Source organism: Phlebotomus argentipes, unplaced genomic scaffold (assembly GCF_947086385.1).
Source record: "Phlebotomus argentipes unplaced genomic scaffold, Phlebotomus argentipes genome assembly contig_15, whole genome shotgun sequence".
Lineage (NCBI taxonomy): Eukaryota > Metazoa > Arthropoda > Insecta > Diptera > Psychodidae > Phlebotomus > Phlebotomus argentipes.
The window spans coordinates 843,045-866,780 of NW_026776181.1; the positions used below are offsets into that span (position 1 = coordinate 843,045).

Consider the following 23,736-nt stretch of genomic DNA (forward strand, 5'->3'; position numbering starts at 1 on the left):
TTCATCATCCGCCTTTTTTCGTGGAAATCCCACCTGCGTTTCGGTAGAGTCTCTCGGCAAAGCGTATTTGCAGGAAACAGGAGTGCTTCCTCTGCTGTTTTAGACGCGTGGGGGGAAAATGCAAAAAGGTAACTGGGAAGAGAAATTATGGCGAAATCCTGCGGAATGGCATTTGAAAGTAAAATATGTAATTGAAATTGATTGAAGAGAAACAATGAAAGGGCTCAGAAGATAAAATAATAGAATGGTAGAAAATTGCACGATATTTCCATTTAACATTACATTTTATTTTTTCCTCCTTGTTTTCATTCTCATTTTCATTTAATTCTTTTTGTTGTAAATGATACAATGGGCTCGTTTTTCTTCTTTTCACTCTCTCTCTTTCCCTCTCTTTCTCCCTCTCTCTCTCTTTATCATCTTGAAACATAATACATGTAATGAGACATTATTATTTATTACAAAATAATCACAGATTCAAACACAAAAACGCTAATTTTTTTTTGTAAATACTTTTCCTCCACTTTTCATCTTTATCTTCGTCATCATTCGTCACTCTCTATCTTTACAATTAGTCAATTAGATTTTTCAAAATGTAAAAAATTGTATATATCTACTAATATCTTTATTTATGCAGGGTTTCCATTCATTTTTTATATTTAAATTCAATCTGTGGGAACTCAAGAAATTTGTCGTCACTACTTTATAATGGTAGGTATATTTTTTCACGTCTATCTTTTCAGTTTAATTTCCTCTTTCAATATTTTTCTATAAATTTTCTCTTTAATTTATATTTAATTACTTCAATTAATTGATTATCCTTTTCTATTTTGCATCGTGTTTTTTTTTCACCAATGAATTTCTTATTACTTTTGTCTACAAATGACACACTCACGTGCACAGGTAGAGGCGCCTAGTAGGCCGAAGCGTCGAAAGCTCTCACTACCGACGCAGCCTTCTCTAATGTGTGAATGTATGACAGTGTTGAGGAGTGAATGGATATGACTTATTTTCCACGGGAAGGAAAAGAATATCATGAAAAATGGCCACATGCAATTTTTTTTAAAAGGGTAAATTTTAACTAAATTACTCTTCAGTATTTTTCGCTTGTTTCCTTAATATACATTGGAATATTATATTGCGCCTGTTTGTCTTTCAGCGCATTATCATTAAAGTTGTTAAATGGGATGAAAAAATTTTCTTTGAATAGTTGTTCTCTTTATGGGACTTGTTATGATTTATGGATTTAATTACCTATTAGATAATTGACAAGTAAAAAAGAGCAATTACGATCAATTGCAGTTCTTCTTCATTGTTATGTGAAAATTGCTGTTTTGACTCTCTAAAATTAAATTCTGAGAAAGGGATTCAGTAAAGACTTTATGATACTGTAAATAAGTTAAATTGTTATGATTTTATCGCATTTGCCATGTATTTTGCTTATGCTTTTACAGAAAACAACGGAAAAATCTCAAAATTGTAACTCTTTGTCTGAATACAGAATGTTCTTGGCAGTGAACGTAGTACACTAAAATTCTCATTGGGAGAGTTAATTGAAAAACTTTCTCACATCCCTCCCAAAGGAACATAGCTGGAAAAAAGGGAACTGGAGAAAAAAATGGTTACAAGTAATTTGATTGCATTTTTCTCTATTGGTTTGTGTTCATTTTCCTCAGTTAATTACGCACAGAAAACAATAGCAGCTCAAAAAAAGTTCAATCGAAAAACATTAAAATGAGAACGATAGCGTGACATTTTTCTGAGGAAGTTTTTTAATATATGATTTTATTTAATTTTCCATAGAAAGCTCATCATGTTTCAAGTGATCTGCTATTACTAATTGATGAAAAAGAAAATCTCTTCGCGCCAAAACTACAATTTTTCTCTCGCGATAATCTGTGTGAAGATTATATCGTGTTCATGCAATGTTGGTTTTCATATAAGCTACGGTATTTTTTGAATTCATAGTAATTTATCAATATTTCTAAATTCACTTCCTTATCCAGCTTTTACACATCTCTCTATTTCTTTCTTTTTAGGAGAGATTAATACTTGCTGTTTTTTATATATAATTTTCCTTCATTCATTCTTTCTCTCAATTCAATAATTTATCTCTAATTTTTACTTCTTATGATTCTCATTTCTATAGATTAATCTTTGGATTCCAAATAAAAAAGTCATTTCTTGCATTTTTATACACACACCTGACGCTTTTCCTACGGTTTGTCTGTAGAATAGTGTCTCTTGGGCATCCTTTTATTATAACCCTCTCTTAAAATACTTATGAATATAGATTTAAAATTGCGTTTAGATCATTTTCTTACTTGTTAAGAGCACAAAAACAATTTGTGACTATGAAATTTTACACTTTATCTTTCTTTAATGAGAAAATGACAATAAATTAGGGATAAAGTCTCTCGCACTCATCATCATTTACTTCACTTCCTAACATTATTAATATCATTGTTTCATCCTCATGTCTTTACTTCATCATTAGATTCCTTTACTGCGGAGCAGGGCTATATAATCTCTCTGAAAAGTGCAAACACTTAACGACTACGAACTTTTTTCTTAATCTCTTCTGTCTGTTCTTCATGCTCACTCTCTATATCGGTACTAAATTGCTAAATTATCTTCTTAATCCTTCTTCATTGCTAATTGGCACTGGCTTCTTCTCTCCGTTATCTTCGAAAGAATATTTTATTGAGTAGTGGATTGATTTCGTAGATGACCACGGTAATTGGATGATACTAACCGAGTTCAAATACACTTGAATCGTGGATGTTGAAATTGAAATAAGTCATCTTTATGAGGTCTCTCGCTATATAGGACGGACACAAGAGTACAAAAATTGCTGTTGATGAAGTTGAATAGAGTGTCAGATGAAAAGAGTAGAGAAAGTTTCACTTTTCCCTGTGCTAAAAATCGAATCAGTGGCTTCATAGGGCATTTTCCGCTCAATTGTGATGCATGGATAAAAGACTGTCAATGCGATGTTGAGACAAAGGACGTGGAAAAAAGAGAAAATTAGACTTCCATTGAAATTGAAATATGCTTTGTGTCTTCATGAAGCTTTCATTTGGAAACAGTATCTTTGTCGTTTGTCCTCTGATCGCATACCTCAATACAATTACATGAAATTCACATTATGTCCAATTGAAGAGCATTCAAGCAAACGGATTGATTATATGAAGCAATGAAGGCAGGAAATTATAGAAGTTATTCTGTACACAGTCCTAGTAATTTGATAATACAAGTCAAGTAAGAAGGAAAACTGGAAAAATGTGAAGAAAACTGAAACACACACATCACAAGAGCGAAAATGTCTCTATTTCCACGTTATCTTGAAGGGAAAAGTATAGTTGAACTATTGTATATGAGTGAAACGATACAAAAGATATCTGTTCTATCTCACGACTTTTTCTCTCGACGCTTTGGAAGCTCCCTGAGTGAAGCTTTTTCCCAACTTGCTCTTTGATGATAATGAATTAGCCAGTATGAGTGATATCAGTGAAGATTTACAATTGTGCACTTAGTCTTGCTACATTCTAGCCACTTCCTCTTAAGTCTTTCCCCATATCGCTTTTATACAGTATAACGAAAAGACATTTCCTACAATCTCCATTATTCTGCTCTAAGGTATATTCTTTGTATTTACATAGTAACTGCTTTTTGATGGTTCTTGAATGTGTCTTTCTGAGCTTTTATCTCAATCTCACGAGTCATTCACGAACAATTTTTCGCTCTCTTCACGCAAATTCACTCACGCTCACCCTATTTGCTGAACTTTTCCGTGGTGCGAACCGAAAAAAGAGTCTCTCTTTTTAAATTGCCATAACAATTTTACTAATGAGCGTTTAAAAGTTGCCCTGCCTTCATCATCATCGTGGTGGTAAGTTTTCTTGGGCGATATCTCATGCCACGTGCCCTTATTCATCCCTCTTAAGAACTCTTCTGTCTTTTCTAATTGCACCCGTGCTCCCTCGACTTCTTTTTATTCCTCTCAACTTGGTGAGAGTACATCAGGAGCTGTGTGGCTTTCGAGGACTTCTCAGAATGAGCCCTGTGAATTATCATGAAATATTGAGGGTGTCTTAAGCTCGAATGTCGCGTTTTAAACTAGATTGTGACTCTTGGTGGATTAGCAGTCCCTCTTCTACATCGCCACGCCCTAGGCCTTGGAGCTTCTCATCTCAGGCAGAAGCTCGAGAAGAGGCATTTTCTTAAGAATACTTCAAAGATGTTCTACAATTTTCTTAAAACGCCTCATCATACAATTTTACTCTAAAATGTTGTGTGTGTGTGTGTGTGTGTGTATGAATTGTTTCTCCTTGTGAAATTCCTCTACAATACAATCTACATTATAATGTCGTTTTCACGCTTCGGAAACTACAAACTAGAAAATGAAGTAGCGATGTTAAATGGATGTCCTAAACATACAATGGCTTGAGAGTGTTTTATGTTTCAAATGTGTCATTTTCTTTTAACTAGTTAATCAATGAGTTACAATAAATTTTCTCATTTAAATATTATATACTTTTCATATACTTAAGTTGCTTAAATGAAAAACCAGTCTTTGGATATTACAATTATTTACCTTTATCATACTTGAAAAATACTAAATTATATATTCGTTTTCACGTGATTCCTCTGTACGTTTTTTGAGATTCTCAACCAACTGGGTTTATTTCTTTCTATGGGTAAATGCTTCATCTTCTGAATTCCCATTCAAATGACCACAGTGACGTGATTGTTAAGATCTATCTGTTCTGCTATAGATATCGGTAAGTTACTCAATAATTTATATAAATATTTGTAAATGTCTTGTCGTGCACCTGCCCTTCTTGGGAAGGTGCTGTTGTACCGTAAAAACGAAACAAAATATTGTATATTCTGCCTCTAATATGTATGTAAGTTTACAAAAAATGGCAAGAATTGCTCGAGATCACTGGAAATCTCAAAATGCTCGACTCCTCTTGGGAAGAGATCCCAATGTCATAAACTGAACAAAAATCGCACACGTGAAATCGTTGATAAATATTTCAGTGTCTTTGATATTAATTCCCATTTATATCTTGCTTTAAAACTACCCTAATATAAAAAGTCTTCAAAGAGAGCACATAAGATTCATCAACTTAAACTTTACAACGCCTCAACTTAAAAACTATAATTTCATGTAGTGTTTATGTGTGTGTTTGTGAAATGTTGCACAATTTCTTTGTCAGTCGAGAATACGGCGATAAAAGTGTAGGAAGAAACTTAACATGAGCTTTTTTCCACATTCACACAACATCATTCAGTCGACATCTCTCAGAAACTCGTAATTAATGGCTCTGCTTTCTCTCATGTGTGGTTGACGGTGACTTTTTGGTTGTTTTTGGGGCTGATCTGCTGCAATTTTGGCCACAATCGGGGGACAACTAATTACATTTCATCGAGCTCCGTCTCGTGCTCCGGGCCGTACATGTTGGCCAATTTGTCGAATCTGGGCCCCCAAGCGCCCAAATAGTCATACTCGTGACACTCATCGTCCGTTCCTGCACGTATTCCGTGAGCGCCACATTTTCATCGGGGGCAATAACAGTTTTGAATTTGCATTAGATCCAGCGCTTTATGCAATATGCATAGGAATAAACACATGGCCGTGGAAAGCGTTGGTCGTAAGCAATTTTTTCCGCAAGTGGCAATTTGTTGGCAACTCGTGTTCTGTGTACAGCGAGACACAGCAATTATTTTGAGTTGACTCTTAGATTGTTTCAAAGTGACCTCTCAAAAAATTAATTTGATAAGCTTTTAGGCATTTGATTCTTTCCTTGTCATTAGTTCTGCTATTCTCTATTGCCATATTTTATTTTTTACCACTTTGCGACTGAACGACTTACTCGATAGTCATATAAAGAGCTACAAGTGTATAATGTAGCATTGTCAGCAAACAAATGTAGATAAACATTGCCACTTCACTTGCGGAAAGAGTCGCTGAACTAAAACCATACGTTTCCCTCCAGTTGAGAAAGGTCATGGGTGGTTAATTTTCATCGTGCAGAGGGTCAGACGACCCCCTCGAGGGTGAAAATAAAAACAGGGAGAAAGACTGAACTCACCAGACGCCAGAGAACTCAGCGAACCTGCTGTACTTCCGCCACCCTCGTAGGCGTAATTCCTAAGATCATCGAATGGTGGTGCATTTGGATCGCTGTCAGCGCGTTTTTTGTGCTCCTCAATGAACAACCCCACATTTGGCTCTTGTCCAGGTCCAATTGTCATCACGGGATCTGCAGAGAATAGTGCACAAAGATTTTTTTTCAATACTTTTTTCTGCTGTATGACGGAGAATGTCTGAGAGCATGGGGCGCGAATCAATTTTTCCTCGAGCTTCCAGCACAAGAAAAATGATAACATTATGGAAATTGTTGAGCTTTTTTCTCCGTCGATTCTTATCCACGAAGCTCAGAGAGTCTGTAATGCCGCGTGACAGTGAGGAGAGTAGTTTAGGAACTTCTTGTCTTAACTATCTTGCTTGCTGAATTAATTGTACGACATTGCTTAAAATTATTCTTATTATCATAGAGTTCGCCCACGAGCTTCAACCGCAAGAAGGGACGGAAAAAAGATCTGGGAAAATGGAAATTACGCACATGTAAAACGCTGAAATTAACCTTGTAGATATTGTGCTTTTAGCGCTCCACAAAAGCTCACAGCGAAAAGTTCGCGTGTGGCGTATGACTTGATTAAGAAATTATATTTTGAATATTTAATGAAAATGCCGCTCTGAAGGTAATTTTAATTATATTTTTCTTCTTCTCGCACAAATGTGAAATTTTCCAAATATCTCGTCTCAACAGTAATTAATTCTCAGCTCTGTGGTGTGGAAAATTTTACCCATTATTTATTCACTCAAACAAATACTTGTGAAAATGATTTAAGGCGTTCGCCGTTCCTCACTCGGGCGGAAAATATCAACCATAAATAATTTACAATTGACGAAAAACTTTCTAATTAATTCATATTTCCACCAACAGTGCGGCTTCTTTGCCACTGTGAAAAATTGCACGCAATCATTCACGGAAGGATGATGGTAGAAAGAGGAGACAACACTTTAGCGAGAAATTGATGCGGGAGGTTCGGTGCTAATTTAATGTCATCAATTAGGTAATGTATCGAGTGGAGGGCACCGAGGTGAATGTCTGAGGAAATGACAAAAGCCACGTATGGATACTTACACATAATTGGCATCTTGCACTGCGTCAGCTCCGGCATTGTGCCTCCTATTGGGATCTGCAGGGGAGTTATGTCGAAGGCTGTCATATCATCTTCGCCGCCACCCTCGTCATCGTAATTGATGATGTTCTCCCGGACATCGTCATCAGGTCCCGGATACTTGATGTGAGCTTCTCGCCGTCGATTGTACACCACAAACACGAGGACTAAGACTGAATTTGGAAGGAGGAAATTGTTAGTGAATTTACTGAACACGGAGGCTCGATGAAGACACACTTGGACACTAATTGAAGCACAAGACATTCCAGACACTACACGATACACAGAATTTGAACAGCTACAGTCTAGTATCATATATGCATTATTATGTGAATAAATTGGTAGCAAAGTTGCAAGGTTTTTTTTTATTATTATTAATAAAATGCAGCCATATGATGTCGTTAAGCATATGATTGCAACTATGAAATTTTTTCCTTCAAGTCCTTAAAATTTGATATCATTCAATTAGAAAGTTTTGCGCAAAAGTATTAACTTATTAACAATGTGAATAAAGATAAATGTGAAGAAAGATTCTATAAATTCTTTAGGTCTTCACATTATCTGAATTTTCAGGTGCTGCACAGCAGTGAAATTTTGCAACGCTCGTTGATTGATATGGAATCAATATTTCGCACCATGATTAATAAAATACCCATAAATTAGATTGTAGATATGAGGTCACCGATGAATTTTGTCCAATAAATCGAAAGTGTGCTATTGAGTGAATAATTAATTAAAAGCATGTGTCTTTTGTCGTATGAAATTCATGATTTATTTTACTGCCGTCAATAATGTGTTTTGGATAATTATCTGTATTTAATTTCACATAAAATGTGCGTTTATGACAACAATTGGGACACTGAACGACCACAGAGAAGTTCATACTACATACATTATATATTATTCACTCATGCTTTCCATTTATGGATAAGAAAAGTTTGTACGGCGATTTTTCTACTGGCTGTTAAATGGTGAAAAATGGGTGAAACACTAAAGATGAAATAATTTTCCTAGCTCCACCGTGCCAGATTCCAGAGGAAAATCCCCGAAGGATGACCGACGAGGGGTGCGAGGTTGGAAAAGTGCAAGAGAAAGCGGTTCTATATACGAGCGACTTTTAAATTTAAATATATTACCTCCCTGCAATTCAATTAATCATACACTTTTTCTTCATCTTCTCCTTTAGCGACTCTATAAATTTATGAATTATGTACTTGCCTCATTTTCATCCGGAACTTGTCTTTATTGTATAAGGACTTTTCTCTCACCACTCGAGAGTGAGAAAAGAGGAATTTGTAGAGAACAGAAATGGAACTGAAACAACATTCAACGACCCATTTCGATATAAAAGTGGTGTGAAAACAATAAAACAGAATTTTATTGACTCTATAAATTTTCCTGCAATGCCATTTTTCCATGTTTTCCTCTCGCATACACTCCTGTGTCAGAAGGCAAATGTTAACAGACTTATGTGACAATAAAAGTGACACATTTGTAAGAAGGTCGCTTGACCAATTAAATCATATTGATATTTATTTAGGCTCTGCCGGAAATCAATGTTTTCCCTACAAAATTATGAATTTATTTACTGTGAATACAAATACCGTTTTAGAGATGATGGAATAAATTATGGCAGAAAGCTTCCGTAGACGGAAAGTCTCTGCATGAGCAGCCTTGGAAAATCTGCGAGAAAAGTGATTTTTTTTCTCAACTTGTGCGGAGCTTTAAAATTCAAAGGAGCTTTTCGAGAGTAGATGGTCTTCTCTCAGGTGTCTTCTGCCAGGAAAACATAATATTCAAATGTCAGTGCAGGATCTGAACCAAACGGAGATTCGATAAATTCTACAAAGTGTCACAAAATCTGGAATGGGGCGGAATGTATTAAAATTTTATCACACTTTATGGCTACGTTTTTCTGTGGATTCATCGTGTGTATCGTGAATGTTGCAAGAAGGGGACAGATCAGTAGAAGAGTGTGGGTACAGCACACCATAACCGTACCTTGTTCAAGTGTACAAAATACTATGGCATACAAAAGTGTCAAAAGCTTTTGGAAATATTCTATGTACATAAACTTATCAAGTATTTTGCAAGGTATTTTGTACTATTGTGAAAACTTTATGTGTATGCACACTTTTCTACAGAGTGTCACTCCCTCGCTTTCATAGATTATGTGTAAGTGCAAAAGAAGTCAAAGGGGATTATCAACAAACTAATAACTTTTAATGTTCAAATAAGAATAGTAAGAGGAACACAGTGGATTTATAGGGATATAATTTATACAATGTCTCTACAAAACTTCTCCAACCAAAACCAAAAGTATATATTGGATGTCGCTGTGCTCACAAGCAGCTGAGGTACTTACGGATGAGCGTGGCCAGGCACACGAGGAGGGCAATGATAAAATCTTTGGATGGTGTTATCACGCCAGAGGCAAGGAGCTCCAGCTCGCAATTCATCCCAGTATATCCTCTGGGACAGCGACATTCGTACCTCCGCGGTGGCGCGAGATCCCGACAACGGCCACCATTACGACACGGGAACCATTGACACTCATTCTCATTGGCACAACCATTACCAGCAATAGAAATCCTATAGCCGACTGGACAACTAAAAAATCGGGTATGGCAGGAAGAAAGAAGAGAGAAAGACAAATAAATAGACAACTAAAGATAAACAGAGGAGTAAAACCAAGGAGGGATGATGTCTGCATAAAATTATTTATCGCACACTCGCGAAGAGAATTGACTATTGCGCTATGTGAGGAATTCCCACAGAGGCACATTCCATTTCATTTCCCACACATTACACGTCCTCAGATGGACGATAGTCGAGAAAAAGGGGAAAAATATCTCGCATTTTTCTCCGTCTCCGCAGCATTTGGACAAATCATCCTCGGAATGCTGGGCACAGGGAATTCATGTACCATAGCTATATACTGAATAGGATTTTGGGATGGAATGAGGGGATGCGATTCTCATCTTGTTGGGATGAAAAATGAGGATGAATTAGTGCGGGAGGAAAATTAATCCGTGAAATCCTCCACTGTCTCATAACTTTTACTTACAAAAGCACACACGCTGCCAAAGTCAGTCAAGATTTTCGTTCTTGCGCGAGCTTCGTCACTCTAGCTAGAGTCTAGGCCACTATATACACAAAGAGCATGCAAATTATGCAACCAAGACATACATTATGGATGATGGTTAGGAAAATCAGCAAACACATTCTCACGAGCATACAATTATTTGAATATATAAAGTGTTAATTTACGACAACTACAAGAATTCGGTGACAGAATGAGAATGATGATGTAGAGGCCTGAATTTTCCTCATTTCACCATAAAAGAAGTGTGCTAACATGGTTATATTAAGTTTTTTTTCCATTAGGTTTTGAGGCAAATTTTGTAATATCCATTAAAACAAGTAATTTATCACTCCAATAAAGTCCTTCTCACCATTATGTCAACAATATAACTACACGTAAAAGCACATCTCTGAATTAAATGCTGTGCAGACCCTCTGTATAGCTAAAGTGGGTGCACGGAGGAAAATTTAGCGCCACTTCATACACCCCTATCTCACTCTGCCCGCCACCGGCAGCCCACCGGAACTAAAACACAATAATTAAGTGGGTGGGCAATGCTGGTGGTGTAGCATAAATTTATGTAGTCATTTTTGCTCACTCAAAATTATTAGTAGACACACAAGGATGGCTGCCAAAGCGCCCATGCTCAGCTTCAGTGTCTGACCCTCCTGGATCAGTTCGCAATTTTCACCCCAGAAGCCATCGGGGCATATGCAGCGATACCGCAGCCTCGGCTCCAAATTTATGCATGTGGCACCATTGAGGCAGGGCAAGTCGATGCACTCATTGCGATCAATGCAGCCCTTTCCATCTGGTGACATTATGCGCCCCTCGCCGCAACTTTTGTAGTCATAATGCAGAAGAAGATGGATTTTTTCTTTTGTACAATACAATGCAAAACACACTCACACACACAAAATGGGGGCGAATGTTGATGGCAAGTTGAGGTGTTGAGATTGGGATTATGGTTTTATTTATCTATATGTATATATTTGATTCTAAAGCCAGACAATTCTTGCATGGTAAATCACACAAAACCACACGCAAAAGGAAAGTTCCAAACTATGATGCACACTTCGAAAAATCGATTGTATAGTCATTTTCTTGAGACACATGCCTTTGTAGTCTCTCAAAAACAAGTTATCTTCACGGAAATACCATAAATAGAGACTTTGAGTAAATCCAGCAATTCTCCTCTATGTCATAAAAAGACTGATTCAAGAGGAAAGATCATAAAATCACCATCCAACTTCCAACTTCACAGAGAATTTATTACATAGACAATTCTCGAGAATTCTCTGCGGAAGCTTAAGCGCGACAAGTAACACAATATATATATATATATATACATATGTATATAAGTTGAAATTTATTAAAATTCCCATCGTCTGGGTGGGAAAGTTTATCAGTGTCATGGCATGTGATGAGAACGGTTGCAGAGCAAAGCTCATGGACAGCCTTGTGGACGGCTTTTTGTTCGCTGAATGTGTCATCAACAAAAAGCACCCACAATTGTCGCGAAACAGAAAAGTTTTGTGTCGCAATTTTTCCACTCTCTCTCTCTCTCGCTCTTTGAAATATTGTCAGCATAGCCTGAACCGCCACAGAGAACTTTTGTATATGGTTACTCCCTTTTTCACACCCGCTTCATTGTCCCTTGTTTTGGGACTTTGGAGTGTTTTTCACCGTGGAAAACTGGAAAACATATTGGTTAGGGAGATTTCGCTTTTACAGCTCAAAAATACTCAAAGAGAACCAATCTAGAGGTGTTTTGTGTTTTAATCCTCTTTACTTGCAATCATTTTCTTAAATTATGGAGTTTGAGACAATTTTATATTATTCATTTAGATGCGAAAATTTCAAAATTTGTTTTCTTCCGCTTAGGTAAAATTGAATTAATTTTCTGAAAATTGTGAGACTATTTTCGACGAATGTTCCTTTTCAACTCCTGTTATGGGGTTTACTAATGTCAAAAGGAGCTTTCAGCAATCATTTCAGATGAAAATAATCAATTAAGTCAGAAGAATTTATACATAATAAACAAATTGCATAACAGAGTCATTCATTATAAAAGATCTTGTGTAAACCACTTTCAATTCCCTCACTTAAGATTTGTCTTATTGCTCGTGAAAAGCGCACAAATAGACACATTTGCTGTTGTTTACCGACAAATCCACTCAGTTAACTTTTATCGCTTCACCAGAAGAAATTGTTTTGCTCTGCGCAAAATGTTATATAATGTCTCTGTGCACCGGATGAATAAATGGGAAATCGTGCTTTTCGTCATCTCAGGAACTAAGCTTTTTCCCTTTGCCACAACATGGGGTGAAAGCTTGGTGCGTGAGTGAAGGAAATAAATTAAAAACAAACAGATGTAACCGTAAAAGTGTCTTCGGGGCAAATGTTGCATTCTCGCAACTGGATAATCTTATCACATAAATCATTTTTTTCTTTGAAAGACATCATGTCTTACCACTCCTTCCTCCCCAGCGTTTCTCTATTAACCAGCATCATGGGCTGCGGAATCACGACTTTAATGAATCACACGTTTCTGTAGTGAAAGCATTTCACGCCAATGAGAATATTTCAAAAATATTCTCCCAGAAAATTATGTGCCTTTCATAGAGCTCTCATCTCGAGTACGCACAAGAGTAAATAACAAATCAAAAGTCTCTGGATGTTAAATTGAAAGAGAAGGGTGAACCGGAAGGAAGACACGCCAAGTGGCGGGATGAGCCCTGGAAGGGGCGGTGGCTTAAATACACACAAATGTAGAGGAGGGCGAATTTTGTCAGCAGGCGGGGGTGAAGTATCTTAGGGGGGAAAAGTTAAGTGGGAAAGAAGCAAACAAGATCAAGAAGAAGGAATCAGAGTAAAATAAATTACACTTCCATGTATGGTGGAGGCTAAAGAAAATGTTAAAGTCATCACAATACATTCGTCTCTCCAGAGCTTTCATCTTGAAGAGAGAAGAGAGCAAAATCCAAGTACTAATGCTGTCGATGGTATTATCGAATGGGATGTTGATGGAAGAAGTGGTTAAGTCACTGAGAAGAAAATGGTATTATTCTTCATCTGGACTACTTATCTCAGGAAAGACTTGAATATATATGCAATGCGATGCACTCGTGAACTTTCCAACCGCCCGCGCTTTTTCCGCGGCAAATGCGCAACAATATTTCATCGGAGACACTGATAAACACTTTCAAAGACGATTTATTGGATGAAAAATCGAGTCACTCGACGATAGAAATTGCTTCGTAAATCATCTTTCATAAACTACTTTTTTTAAACGCACATACATACATCGCCTCAAATGTGGTTTTCACACTACATTATTAGTTTCCTGTTTCTAAGGAGTGGAGAAAGCTTTTGAATTGGCGAGGGGAACTCATTGGAAGTTACGTGTTCGGGGAGACTTTCTATATATCCAAGCGCACATGTTCTTCAAGCTCTTTTCCAGGAAACACGACCAACAGGATATACGGAAAAGGGTTTTGGTGTGGAATTTTGGTTTCCTTTCACACCACAAATGATTGATTGTCTCACAGCCACACAGTTGTACATCATGTGATACATTCCTTGTCACGTATTTTATTTACTTTAGAGATATATTTCTCTATTTCAAAATCTCTCACTTTGCTTTGACAATTGGCTGTGACGGATGGAATTTACTAAATTGCCTTGCACGTCTCGGTAAATCCAGATTGCTTCACTTGTTATTTGTTTTTCCCGCAGAAAAGCTCATCCGAATATGTAAAGAGCTTTTCACTCTCAGCTCACTAGTAGATTATATTATTATTCATTTAAATTATGCTTCTTGAAATATGTAACACAATCACTTGAAGCTGACATTATTTTATGTCTCTTGAAAACCATATAAATTGACATGTCATTGTATGAAAATGAAAATTACACCATTTCTATATTGCAATAGAACTTAATGAAATGGTAATTTGTAATTTTTGAGTTACCCCGTGGGCTTTTCATCTCATCCCAGCTATCTTCATTTACAGTTTACATTCTATCGAGAGAGCAAGCGATTCATAATTGGGAATGTATTCACGTGGAAAATATCCACTAATTGAAAGCAAATGCAATTTAGCACCTGATTTTGTGATTCAGTAAATTCACAGCAGCACATTTTGATCCAAAATAATAATTCACCGGAACAAAACCGACGGGGAAAGTCGCATTTTGAGCGGTCGTTGTGAATTTTCCAACGATTTTCATTTACAGAACGCAACTCTTGGAAGGTGAAACGGTACAATATGGTAAATATCATAAATAGCAATACTCACGTGCACTCGTATTCATTCCACAAATCGACACATTCGAACGGATCTGGGCAGATAACGTTGGCACATGGCTTGTTTGACGGACAATTGCGTTCCAAGTTTCTCGCCATTGTCGCTTGACCCCACTGAGTTCCATTCATGGCCGGCGGCAGCGGAAGATGCTTTCCCTCGAGCCTAGACAAATCAACAGGAATTATTATGCTTACAAATTGACTGCGGAGATGCTATTCACATTGAATTAGGATTACAGATTTTCAGGCAACATTAGACAAGAAACACAATGAACCTAAGTATACAAGCTCAAAACCGATCACTTGTTAATACCGCAGTTCATGATGTCTTGCTAAAAGCTCTTTTGGAAACTTGCCCCGATCATTTCGTCAAATTAACATTTCACAGCACGATAAATCCTGTGCATTATTGAACAATTCATGGGTAGAAAATCAATATTGACCACTTCAAGACATACTTCAAGAGGGTGGCAAACTCTCCTCTCTTAATTGCAAAGTAATTTCAATGCGGAAGGAGAATTTGCATTGTCTACATAAGAATTTCTCATGAGCAGCTTCTACATTATACATAACTTGATTAAACTGAAATTCCACGTCATTTATTGGTCTAATGAATTTGCTTGAAAATTTATGTTAAAGTTCAACATTTAATTTACCTGATATCATCCAAACAGCTTTTCTGGTAATCTGCGTACACTTCGAACGTCCGAACTCCAGTATATTCTGCCTTTCCACCAGCATAGACACCCTCTTGCTTGTCCACCAGCAGCCATTGGTGTCCATCAAATTCGAACGTCTCATTATATCGTCTGCCTTCACCGCCATCCAATTCCAACATCGCCGCTGATCCGTATCTATTCACTCTCACAACATGCCACTGACCATCGTCAACGGTCACCGAATTGAGCCAGAGATCTCTCTCCTCCGTTCGTAGAGAGTTCAAGTTGTAACGGAAGTGCAGCCTGGCTTCCTTAATTTCCAGAATGCCATATTCTCTGTTGTGCTGATCACTGACGCGGAACAGTTCGCCATGTTGCTCTCGAGTGCGGAAACGCAGCTGAATTTGAGTGCTGAATCGATCAGGTTCGAAACTGAGGGCGTACTTAACGTAGCTCTGTTGCTTAAAGGTGGTCGGAATAGTGGGCACATTGCACGCTGGTCCAGTCCATCCAGGTCGACACTGACATCTGGCTTCGCTGAAGCTGCCCACACAATTGCCATGCTCCCAACAGCGGCTCGTCTGCTCACTCTGGCTGCACACTTCCTCGGTCTGAGGACATCCCGTGAGGCTGTTTCTAGACAAGCCTGGATGCGCAAAATCGTAGAGTTTGCTGTTATGAACCAAGTTCCTAATGCATCCATCGAAGCCCTTGCCCACAGGCATGTAATGCCAGTGGTATAGACTAGCATCAAAGGGCTCTCGATACAGGCCACCAACTTGCAGTGGTGCATTCACGTTGAGGTACTCATTGAAGGGAGGAATTGTCCCTCTGGCCTGGCAAGAAGAATCATCAAACTCTGGTGGCGATCCGTCCTCCATTTCAGCCACTTCGGCTGATTTACAGTAGTCAATCACCATTCGAACATTCTCCGTGTCCCAGAACAAGTCTATCCTATGCCACTCGCCATCATCGAGACTCTTCTTTGTCTTCACCTTGAGCTCAAGTGTGCCTGAGCCGAAGTCTATCAGTAACCGCGGGAAACCTCGCTCTATTTCTAGCGCAATGAAATCCGATATCAGCTCTTCGTCCCTCTCGGGCGGCACTATGGGTCCGTTGTAGATGAGAAGACCATCAGATTTGCGGGTTATGAACTCAAGACTCAAGTGGGAGTTGTCGCACATTGCCAGTGGAGGATACCAGGCCCATCCATTGCCTCGGAAGCTCCGCGTGGTCTGCTGGCATCTTGGGCCAGTGTATCCAGTTGGACAAGTGCAAGTCAACCCAAATCTAGACTCCATACAGCGTCCGCCATTGTAGCATGGACTTGAGCGACACGATTCCGACTTGGTGAAATTTCTATCGCCACATGTGCACTCAGCCTGGACATCTACTCTCACTCCCACTAAGGCAGTCTTATTGGCATTCACCATGTACGGCAGAGCACTTATATCGAGATTATTTGTACACGAGCCTTCACACATTTGATTCTCATACAGACACTCATCAATGCCAACCATTGTGATGTTGATTCCCACGTCGCGCTCAATCTCCTCCCTGTGCATCAAGACTATTCCATTAAGCCTGACTGGCTTGTAGTACGGAGAACCATGAGCTGAAAAGCGGATATCTGTTAGTGGAGGATGCTTTCGCCGCAGCTGAACACTGAAAATGTCCACATTCTCCCGATCGGTGTTGAGCAAGTCTGAAAGTTTGTCACGGAATCGATCGAGTTTGCTCCTCGACAAGCTCTGAGTTCTGTAGTTCCACACCCTTATAAAGTCCTCATCCGTTATTCCGGCTATCCTTATCGATCCAGAATTTATCACCGCGTCATGGGGTATCTCTTTCACCGTGACAGTAACATTAGCAGGAACGTCGTTCTGTGTATGCTTCCTGTCATAAACCTTGAACCGCAGATGATACTTTCCATCCCGAGTGCCTTGACGCATGGTAATCATGCCAGAATCCTCGTCTAGCTTGAAGCGAGGATGCTCAGTACCTTCCCAATAGAACTTCTTATCCGGCAAGTCCCAGTCATCGAGATCGTAAACATAGACTCTTCCTATTTGCGTGTCTGGAGCCTGTCCTTGATAGTTGTACACAAAGATATCCTTCGATCCTGGCTGCATTTTGTTGTCGTTAACGTCCCCTATGATCACCGTCAGGGTACTGGTTCCCGTCATTGCGGGATTTCCGTGATCCTTGATCACAATCGGAATGAGGTATTCCTTTTGCTGCTCCCTATCGAACGATCTCAGAGATGAAACAATGGCCATACCATCGCCGTTGGCACCCTTTTGATCTTGCTCCACCTTGAAGGAGGCTCTAATTATGTCATCTGCTCCTGGGTCAAGTCGGAACTGGAAAGGTGGTCCGTTGCTCTTCGAGCGATCATCGTCGTCTGTTGCCAGGATTTCAACCACTTTTCGCGGCGGGACATGTTCGGGCAAGACAGGTCGATAGTCCTTCAGGAACTTTGGAGCATTGTCATTAATATCTTGCACGATAACTGTCAGAGTTGCCGTTGCTGTTTTCGGCGGAACGCCATCATCAATCGCCAGAATCTTAACTTGGTGTCTAGGAATGTTCTCACGATCGAGTTTCCTCTGAATGGTCACTTGTCCGCTCTGATCAATGTTGAACTGCCTCTGGCGATCTGAAGAGCGATCAATGGCGAAAGATATCTTCCCTTTGCCTCCTTGATCTGGATCAACTGCCTTGAATGTTTCAAGGGTGGTGCCAACTTCCGCATTCTCATACACTATTGCTTCAATATTCGGCCGCTCAAACTGGGGTTTGTTGTCGTTTATGTCGCGCAATTTGACCACAACCCAAGAATAGGCCACATGGTACTTGTCATTGTCGTTGTCTTCGCCCTTGTCGTTCACCTGAATCCGGAAGCGGAATCCATTGCTCTGCAACTGATCCTCATAATCGAGTGGTTGCACGATCTTCAGACTTCCCGTGCCGTCATTATTGCGCACCATCGTGAACTTATCTGCCCCATAACCACTGTTGTCAATAACTTTGTATTGGAACTTGTTGGTCTCATCCTCGTCATGCACAGTGACGGTGAGAATAGGCATCTCAGGCAGATTCGATCCGTCCGTTTCGTCAACTTCTGTAAACCATTCGTCTTTGGTAAATTGAGGCGGCATATCGTTTATGTCTTTTACTCTTATCGATGCCGTTCCCGTTCCTTTTAACCCCCCGCCATCCATTGCAACCACTTGTATGGAATAATCAGGTGTGCGTTCGCGATCTAAGCAGCAAACTGCCGTCTTTATCACTCCCGTGTCGGGCTCGATTTCAAATATGGGCGAGCCCGTCTCCTCCTCTATGACATTCTTCTCTATTGAATACACCAGCTTAGCATTTGTACCCTCATTGGGATCATCGTAATCCACTGCCGTCATTGTCATCACCACCATGCCAGCAGTGCCATTCTCCGTCACGTTGCCGAAGTATACGCCCTGCGGGAAAATGGGTGCGTTGTCGTTGATGTCCTTCAAGTTCACCTGCACATCAGCATATCCCACGAGACCTTCGCCACCCTCGTCCTGAGCAAACACCGTGAAGCGCCACTGGGGTCGTCCGTTTGGCTGATCTCGATCCAATGGCTGTTTTTACGAGAAAAGAGATTGTAAACAAGATATAAGGGAATTATCAAGTTATCATTGTTGGTCATAAATTTTATGATGACACAGGGTGATTCCAGGCAAGAAAGTGGGCTGAGGGGATCGAGGACTCCTCGCCATATTTCAATTATTAAAATGGAAGATATTAGGGACAATATTTTTTCACCCACCCTGTTTACATTGCTTCGTAATCTCTGCCGCCTCGACCATCCGTGCCACCGTTGTCCTCATCTTCCGAATCAACACTCAAGGTTTAAATATATGGCCCGGAAGGGATATCAATGTGTAAGATTTAGAGTTTTTTATCCTCAGCCATCCTTTCTTTATTTCCCAACATGCCCAATTTGGGGGGGGATACTTTACAACCCTCGGAAATATACATCCACCGATAGAGGGACAACGGAGATGAACAAGTGGTGAGATGAGGGACTATAAAACACAATTCTCGACTTAATTTGTCTTGTTGCTGTGTATCTTTTTTCCCTTCGTCTCTTCCAACGCACACATCTTGACCGCGGGGAAACTTCTGGCACAGGAAAGTTGTGTTGCTGCCTTTCTTGTAAATATTTTTACAAGGGATGGTCTGCTGACGGAAACTTTTCATCGCAGACGATAAAAAGTTTCTCTCTTTTCGGACTCTATATCCACTGGAGGAAATACCCAATGCCTGGGACGCATGAATAGCACGCACACACTCTCTATCTTAGTTTGGATCCCCATATCAATAAATAGGAAAGTTTCTTGTTTGACGCCCAAGCACAATACTCAGAACAGAGTCACTTAATTGGTGGCAATTTCGTGAGCTTTTTTCCACCCTCCTCGGCCATTGGAACATGTGTCGGTGAGGCGACGAGCTTCTCTCCCCTTCCGGACCGGCACTGATTTTCCAAACTTGACGCGGATGCTCCTCTCGTGGGCCTCCCTGTGGGTGGCTTCGGGTGAACTTTTATTGTTGACTTTGGGGTTTTGGGATAGAGGTTGCCAGGGGACTGAGAGAAATGTACACAAGTGTTTGGAAAGGAGTTTATGGAGTGAAACGAGGGTTGAAATTTATAGTCTTTCCACGGGCGAATTTTGTGTGCCATCCGAGAAGAAGGGCTTCTCATTAAGACTCTGTGTATTTTTTCACTCTTTTGTCGAATTTTTCTAGACCAAAAAATGACACAGAGCCATAAATAAACAGTGAGATGGGAGCAAATCAACAGAAATTTATTCTGTTCGTGTGCTATTCACATGGGTTGACCACACAGGAGTCACAAAGCGAATAGAATTCAGATATGTAATAAAATTATACTAGAACTACTGTTGGAATTCGAACTCTGCGTGGATATGGACTAACTAGAATGGTAGTTGTTTGAATAGAGTTGGAAACCAAGAGAAGCTTTCTAAATTGAACATTTAGGAAATGCATTTGCCTAGAGTTATTTTCTCTGAAAGAAAGTGAAAAGAAGCCTAGGGCCATAAAACACAAAGGAAATCCCTATCCTTTCGTTGAGAGTTTCTGGTTTATTTCACCATATGAATTATTTGTAATTCGACAGAATAGAAAATACTTCAGCAATGTGAAAGCTGTGTAGAGAAAGTAGGGAAAAGCTGGACTTGTGGCAACACAGAACACACACAAAGACACATTTACCCAAAATTTTAAGAGGATTATTCATGGTTACGGCTTGTAATATAAAACACACTTGCTTCCCCATTTGAACAAATGCTAGGCGCAATTTTCAGTCTTCCAACCTCCCTTTCGCAAAAGCTCCTCCGGCACTTCACACGGAATGCAAAATGATAGGGTGAGAAGAGTGCGGGTTTGCCGGAAAAATTCCGTGGTCCATTTCCATGGATTTATTCGTTCTGTAATATGCAAATAATTCAATATTACGGTGAACCTCTGTCGCTTTTGTAACCAACACCATCATGAAACACTTTTTCCTCAATATAATGTGAAAGGTGAGACTTTACCCTCCATCCTGTAAATGAGAGTCCACATCGGAGCGTTGGGAAAAAAATACCGCTCAGTTATTCTTTAATGATCTCTCGCACGCTGGTAGAAAAAAGTCCATGCCCAGCTCTTCAGATATACACTTCCAAGTGGCGATGATGGGGGCTGGGCAGAAAACCACCCACGAAGAACATGAATTTTAATACCACTTTGTACATGGCGAGGAGGGTGGAATTTTCATGAATTTGAGAAGTGATCCGGGTAACAAAAAATCAGGCGAGAGACACACGAAAATTCACCCCATGGAAAACACATTTTCAACACTCAACCAAATGGATGCAGAACCACACATTTTTCACACTCCGCCGTCCTTCCTTTTGGACTCTTAAAAGCTCTCGCCGCTTTAGTGCATAAATTTCCTTTGATTTCTCCCCAGAGGTTCGGCCCCTCTTCGCTAAAGTATGTACTTTTGAGGGCATTAGTCTTCCTAGCAATTATTGCGCATTTATCCAGGATGCTCTCTATTAACCCTAATTTGTGTGAGTTTGATGTCGAGAATTCATTTGAAGTAGGTCCATAAAATTGAGAAAAGGAGTTTTTTTTACTGGTTTTACTGAATTGCAGAAGCACTAAGGAAAGAATGAGTTACTCAATGTGATGTCTATTGTGGAGTGAAGTGGGCACAATCTTGACATAATATTAAGGTTCACTCTTGGAAGATGATGTTGTGAAGAGTCCTCGATCAGTTGAACTGACTTATTAAAGCAAGGCAAAGGAGAGTGACTCACCTTGAGCACGAAAATTTCTCCTGTTGTGCGATTGATGTCGAATTTGCTGTTGGCCGGATTGTCGGGATCGATGCCTTGTCCAGTGAGGAAGTACACTATATTTTGCGGACGATCCTTGTCACCATCTGTGGCTGTCACCTATATAAGTTGGTTGTATGTTAGTGATAAATTGCATCTCACATTTGGTTGCATTCTTGGACGTGAAGCAAACAGCACACATACACATTGCAATATTATAGTGCTCAACAGTCAGTGTTTGTGGGTTAAATTGCCGAGTTTGTGGGAGTGAGTGGAGGAACACAAGGTACGGGTTGACACAGTCATCCACTGAGCCGCAACCCTTCGACTCCAGCTGAGACCGCACGGCAACTGCACAACTCAGCGGGTCAATGGGGCGGGTCAGTGTGTGACGTGATACAGTCTACTGTATACCATTCACACTCACATTAGTGTCATGCATTTCAATTTCCACCAGCATTATCTGCAAGCTACCATGCACATTTCAGATGCAAAATAGAACCACACTTCTTGCTCCTTCGTCGGGCATTTAGCTTATGATTTTACGACCTATACCAGTTTCCAGTACCATTACCATAATTTCACACACAACTGTTTCGAGTCTTCCAACAAATTTCTTATCCGATAAGATTAAATGTTTCGAGTTGTTATGTGGAGATTGCAGAATATTGCTATTTTCTTGATGGGTACAACAGAACAATTAATATTGTTAGAAATTTCTTGGGCCAATGCCAATTTCCCATATAAATTCAATTGCCGCTCTTAAAAACCCCTTTTAAATTTACATACTGTTCTCTGTTCATGAAGTAACTAGAATCGGCAGAAATCATCCCAAATGCTGCTGAATTGAATAAAATATCAATTCATCACGAGATAATGCAATTTATGCAGAATTAACATAAAGTGTGTTGCATGCAAAATTTCTATTATTTAGCATATTAGAAAGACAAAGTGTAAAGCAAATTATTTACAGTGAGACAAAATAATGTACACATAATATTGAAATTCCCAGTACAGAGAGAGAGATATGTAACTTTTACCTTCTCTCTTTCTCTCACTCTCCTCAGCAAAACTCCATCAACACTAATTTAAAGTGATAAAACATTTGCACTGCACATAGATAAACAAATTGCAAATTGTGCAAAATAAATATTTGTCCTTTCGTTGTATCTCTCAACAACAGTCGAGCGGAGGCTTATGGGGCAAAATCGTGCTCAAATGGACGCTGGATGATGGGGCAAAAGTGAATGGTTTTGGTGTGGGTGGAAAGAGTCGAATAAATTGACTATGAAAGCTCGATATGACTGGAGTGGGTGAATCCGTCATAAACAGTTCAATTAATTCGGCGTCTTGCTGGCCACGAAAGCACGATCTGAAAGATAGCTTATAATTGGTTTTGAAAGCTCGTAATTCGCAAAGAGTCTATATTTCACGCTTTTGCACTTCTATGGAATGTGAATGATACTCATTTTGAGTTAAAAATGTACTTGGTCTTATTTTTTAAAGAATTCCTCTCCAATAGTTGATAGTAAAAATACAGACAATGCATGAAAAAAATTCTTAACATGTCTCTCCTCTTGTTTTTATTTCTGACGCCACAATTCTAAACGACACACACCAATAAATCTCGTATTTCTGTCGCATATATTGAACGCAAGAGACCTCCCATGGCTTTCACGCCGAAATAAACTTTGCAGAGTGATTGCAGATTGAGTGAAATATATGAAACATTCAGAAAACTTGGATAGAAATACCGCGACAGCTGCCGAAGTGAATGATATTTCTTTATAAACAACAATTCTTCTCCTAGTATAAATATTTATGGATCAGCTGAATATATTTTACGTAATATTTCAAAAATTCCCTCATAAATTCCTTTTCAGTGGAATTCACAAACTTGCGTTTGCGAGGGTGGATTTTATGGGGAAGTTTTCTCGATGTTTATTTTCGCGAATTGTGAGCCTCTAACAAACATAGTTTTATAGGCTCCCTAAATGACAGCATCAATTGAATTTCCTACGCCATCATTTCATTGCCTATTGA

The 23,736-nt window shown here is 39.3% G+C and overlaps 1 protein-coding gene across 3 annotated transcripts in view; it reads right to left on the bottom strand.

The window, feature by feature from the left end:
* Positions 1 to 407: 407 nt before the first annotated feature.
* Positions 408 to 23,736, bottom strand: part of LOC132263332 (neural-cadherin) — a 159,128-nt gene continuing 135,799 nt past the window's right edge. Inside the window, exons 15-21 of one of the 3 annotated variants that reach the window (XM_059763041.1) lie at positions 21,676 to 21,813; positions 15,305 to 18,930; positions 14,641 to 14,811; positions 10,938 to 11,179; positions 7,218 to 7,427; positions 6,099 to 6,269; positions 408 to 5,534 (exon numbers count right to left, since the gene is read on the bottom strand). In XM_059763041.1, coding sequence (XP_059619024.1) covers positions 5,422 to 5,534; positions 6,099 to 6,269; positions 7,218 to 7,427; positions 10,938 to 11,179; positions 14,641 to 14,811; positions 15,305 to 18,930; positions 21,676 to 21,813 — 4,671 coding nt within the window. In that variant the 3' untranslated portion in view covers positions 408 to 5,421. Of the gene's footprint in view, positions 5,535 to 6,098; positions 6,270 to 7,217; positions 7,428 to 9,301; positions 9,865 to 10,937; positions 11,180 to 14,640; positions 14,812 to 15,304; positions 18,931 to 21,675; positions 21,814 to 23,736 lie in introns of those variants that run through there. The other 2 variants (XM_059763042.1, XM_059763044.1) reach the window with 2 other exon arrangements.